This window comes from Electrophorus electricus, chromosome 22, assembly GCF_013358815.1.
Source record: "Electrophorus electricus isolate fEleEle1 chromosome 22, fEleEle1.pri, whole genome shotgun sequence".
NCBI lineage: Eukaryota > Metazoa > Chordata > Actinopteri > Gymnotiformes > Gymnotidae > Electrophorus > Electrophorus electricus.
In genome coordinates, this window is record NC_049556.1 from 10531354 (window position 1) to 10536353 (window position 5000).

General features: G+C 51.8%; 1 protein-coding gene across 1 annotated transcript in view; it reads right to left on the bottom strand.

Moving 5' to 3' along the window:
• plxna2 (plexin A2) overlaps positions 1 to 5000 on the bottom strand; it is a 143084-nt gene that overhangs the window by 21787 nt on the left and 116297 nt on the right. The window contains exon 22 of the mRNA XM_035521313.1: positions 3964 to 4232. Within this exon, the coding sequence (XP_035377206.1) occupies positions 3964 to 4232 (269 nt within the window). The remainder of the gene's footprint in view (positions 1 to 3963; positions 4233 to 5000) is intronic.

Sequence of the window (5000 nt, forward strand, 5' to 3'; positions counted from 1 at the left end):
GCACACATCTAATGGGAGCCATTTGCACAGTTAAATGAGTTTGCCTCATCCTGGAGAAGTCAGCGAGTCTTCTGTTTGCTTTGCCACTCCTCTTAATGTCTCTCTGCATTTGAATCATTTAAAAAAAAGCCTCTCAGTCTCTCCTCCTCCATTCTTTTAATTGAGTATCATTAATGAACACGAGGGGTTTCGTTAGCCAATTAAACACAGAAGGTGGTGTGTGTGTGTGTGTGTGTGTTTGTGTGTGTTGGTGGGGTTGGAGGAATGCTTCAGAGAATGAGGTGACATTCAGAACAATGTTTCATGCTAACAGCCCATTCTGAACTGATCTGGATGGCTGAAAATCTCATTATAGCACAGAAATGTGCACACACACACACAAACACACACGAACGCACAAACCCACATGTGTACACAAACACATGTTGGCACAACATGAGGAGGGTAAAAGTGCTCGGGGTTTTGGTCACCATTCCCCTCAGACTCCCATATCAGGACAGAGAACGGAAGATGGTGAGGAAAGAAAAGATAGATAGATGGATAGATAGATAGAGAGAGAGAGAGAAAATGGAATTGAACTGAGTGAGCGAGCGTGAGAGAGAGAGGCATACAGGGGCAGGAGAATGGCACCTACATTTATGACTGGGGGGGGGTAATATTTTACCCGCCGAGCTCCAAGTCATAACGGAGGTAAAACCCGTCATCCGGCCAATGAGTGATGACGTCACGACGCAGTGGGAGGCGGCCACGTCACGAGCGCGGGTACGCCACGCAGTGGGAGGCGGCCACGTCACGAGCGCGGGTACGAGACGCAGTGGGAGGCGGCCACGTGACGAGCGTGGGTACGAGACGCAGTGGGAGGCGGCCACGTCACGAGCGCGGGTACGCCACGCAGTGGGAGGCGGCCACGTCACGAGCGCGGGTACGAGACGCAGTGGGAGGCGGCCACGTCACGAGCGCGGGTACGAGACGCAGTGGGAGGCGGCCACGTCACGAGCGCGGGTACGCCACGCAGTGGGAGGCGGCCACGTCACGAGCGCGGGTACGCCACGCAGTGGGAGGCGGCCACGTCACGAGCGCGGGTACGCCACGCAGTGGGAGGCGGCCACGTCACAAGCGCGGGTACGAGACGCAGTGGGAGGCGGCCACGTGACGAGCGTGGGTACGAGACGCAGTGGGAGGCGGCCACGTCACGAGCGCGGGTACGCCACGCAGTGGGAGGCGGCCACGTCACGAGCGCGGGTACGAGACGCAGTGGGAGGCGGCCACGTGACGAGCGCGGGTACTCCACGCAGTGGGAGGCGGCCACGTCACGAGCGCGGGTACGCCACGCAGTGGGAGGCGGCCACGTCACGAGCGCGGGTACGAGACGCAGTGGGAGGTGGTCACGTCACGAGCGCGGGTACGCCACGCAGTGGGAGGCGGTCACGTCACGAGCGCGGGTACGCCACGCAGTGGGAGGCGGCCATGTGACGAGCGCGGGTACTCCACGCAGTGGGAGGCGGTCACGTCACGAGCGCGGGAACGCCACGCAGTGGCAGGCGGCCACGTCACGAGCGCGGGTACTCCACGCAGTGGGAGGCGGTCACGTCACGAGCGCGGGTACGCCACGCAGTGGGAGGCGGCCACGTCACGAGCGCGGGTACGAGACGCAGTGGGAGGTGGTCACGTCACGAGCAGGGGTACGCCACGCAGTGGGAGTGTCCCCAACAGCACACGTGGAAAACGTCTGTCAAAGCACAGGGGATAGGGACAGTAAGCTAGACTGCATGGCATGATGTGCGTTTAAGATGTTTTCTGTAAGGCATTCAGCTTTATACAGGATTCATCATCTCTCTCTCTCTCTCTCTCTCTCTCTCTCTCTCTCTCTCTCTCTCAGGACTAACAAATGAAACTCTTTCAAGTAATAATTCTTTTGTCTTTTTTTAACGCAGTCGTAAGTTTAGCGCAATGGCTCTGTGTTAACACAGAAAGATGAACCTGACCGTGACGTAGGCAGGGTGTCCTCATTCTCATTATTTGTTAAAAACCGTCTAACGATTAAATTTGTCAATTTAAAAAAGGAAATTATTCTGTGTTGACATTGTGCATAATTCCTCAAGCTGTTTCTTTTGCCTGGAGGGCGTCCCTGACACACATATTTCCTCCCACACACACACTTCAACAAGTCCTTCGTCCTGATTTCAAGGAAATGCTGTTAAATTACATGTCATGAAAGTAGTTTAGTGTGTTACACTTTTGTAACTCAAACAAGTTTCTTCTTTTTCATTATAAAACCTATTAGTACAGTAAAACAGAGACATTGAGCGCAGCAAAGGGAAAGAGAGAGAGGCCTTCGAATGCGACTACTCGGTACGTCTAAATCTTCCGCCCTCTGCCTAACCGCGGACCGTGAAATGGTCCCATCTAAACTGGCCTGGCGAGAAGGCGTGCTCGTGCATCCCGTGACCCCTCTGTGACCCTGATCTGAATTAAGTGATTGGATGAAAAGTGAAAACGATGAGGTCTGCATGAAGGCGGAGGATGTCGGACCGTCTCCTCCGCTGGGACAGAATGAGCTCCGACCGCTGCCAGCATCCAGCAACCTCCGTCACCCGCTGATCTCCAACAGTCCAGCGGAGTAAAAAAAGTCCAGGGAAGGTTACATAAGAACCACAGACAACAGCAACTCAGGATGCGCCATGACTTTTAGGTTCAGACAAAAGATTCAGTGAGCAGTAAAAATACAGAAAGAGGGAGGGGAGAGAGAGAGAGAGAGAGAGAGAGAGAGAGAGAGATTCCAGTCTCCTTTGTCAGAGTAAGAACCACGGAGCACGAGAATTCCAAGCCAGCGTGTCAAATTGATAATCCCTAAAATTACGGAAGAAAATAACAAAAAAAAAAAAGGGTGTTTTGTCTAAAAGTCTGGGCCCCTCGGGCTGGAGGCTGGGCCCCTGGCCCTGGGGGATTACGGTATTATGTTCTTAAGGATGACTGATAATGAGAGAGACGCAGTCACGTCTGTCACGTTAAATAACAGCATAATCCATGTCCCCGCCTCTGCGGATAACATCCACGTACCTGCATATATTTTCTCTGACTATTAATGAGCAGCCTTACATTGCACAACGGGCTAATGAATTAAACTGTCATGAGGGCAGAGAGAGAGAGAGAGAGAGAGGGAGGGAGAGAGAGAGAGAGAGAGAGAGAGAGAGTCTTTTTTATGAGTCCAATGTTAAGGTCCCAGCACTGCAGTGCTGCCGCAAAAATCTTGTAAGCAGAAGCCAGTCCGCTCAAGCGTGACGCGAAACGCGGCCGGCGCTGATCCGAGGGGTGGGGTGGGGGGGGGGGGGTTTCCGGGCATGGCTCTGACTGACACATCACCCAGGGCCCACGGCAAAAAAAGACAGAATGACAGAAAGCAAGGAGCAGAGAGAGAGAGCGAGGGAGGGAAGACAGATGGATTGGAAGAGAGGAAGGGAGAGGGAGGAAGGAGAGAGAGAGAGAGGGAGAGATAGATAGATAGATAGAGAAAGAGAAGTAGGAGTAGAGCCCAGAAGTTCCTAAATGTTTTATGAGTCGGTAGAACACCGACAATAAATGACAGTGGCAGCCACACTGCATTCTGGGAGTGAGAGTGAGAGAACGAGAGAGACAGAGGGATGGAGGGAGAGGGGGAAAGAAGAGAGTGTGCAGAGAGAGTGAGGGAGTGAGAGAGATGTCCCGAGCCCAGCCTGACACTCCTGAAACCCTCATTAATTCCAATAAAGTTACCAGCTGTAAGACGGAGTGACATAATGGAGAAACGCGGCCTTTGATGTCGGCCAGCCATTCCCATTGTTGTGGAGTATTTACATAATGTCTGTCTCAAAGGACTGTGGGAGGGCATACGCATATGCCCCGCCTCCGCCCCGCCTCCAACCAGCCGGCCGGCACGGCACCTGCTGTCGGTTTGGGTCGGGTTGGGCTCTGGGTGGGCCGTACCTGCGCAGGAGCAGCTTGGGGTGGTTCTTGCTCTCCAGGTTCTTGTCGATGAGGTCGGAGAGCAGCTGTTTGAGCACGTCGGTGGCGTACTCCAGACGGCCCTGCAGCGCCGTCATGATGAGCGAGGCCACGTTGCCGCGGTCGCGCATGGAGAAGGAGCGCTGCGCCTCCAGCGTGCGGATGAACGTCAGCAGGAATACCTTGTTGTTGATGAGCTGAGCGAACAGCTTGAGGGCCTTCTCCACACTCTGCTGACCATTCCCCGAGACCTGTAACACACACACACACACACACACACACACACACACACACACCACACACACACACACACACACACGCACACAAACAAACACACAGGTTCATGTTTGTTTTCATGTCTTGCCAGGATATGGGGTCAAATAAGTGTCACATACATGGGTACATCACTATCTATGTGGAATGAGACCATCAGGTAACTGTGTTCTGGCCTGTTTGGTTATTAATAGATGTAGCTGTTGTAAAAAGCACTTTAAGACCACATGTTGTTAAGATTACCTGTGATTTACTCTGAGTTTCTCACACACTCATGCTTGCATGCACAGGTATGTATATGCCATGTATTAATGGTATCTTATATATTATCAACATAAATGTTAATGATATGTGACCTTAAAAACCCATTATTTAGGATCAAGTCTTTTTGCTATTACACAGACTCATCAAAATGATAAACAAGACGAAAGTGAAAATCTTTTACCCACATGGTCGGTCAGTTCATACTGCCCTATAAAACGTGACAGCCTATCATGTTCCTGTATGCAAATGAGGGCATGTGTGAATAATGTATGCATAGCCGAGCTCACATGGCCATCCAATCAAACTAACGCACGTTTTGACAGGACCGCTTGCTGAATGGCTATTGGTCAGATGCTCCTGCAGTTAGCTAATTATACATGGAAAATATAATTCAATAGCTAAACCTGTTACATGTCATTCTGTTATATGTTATAACAGAGAACAGAACATATCAGAACATGTGTTACATGTTCTGTTATATC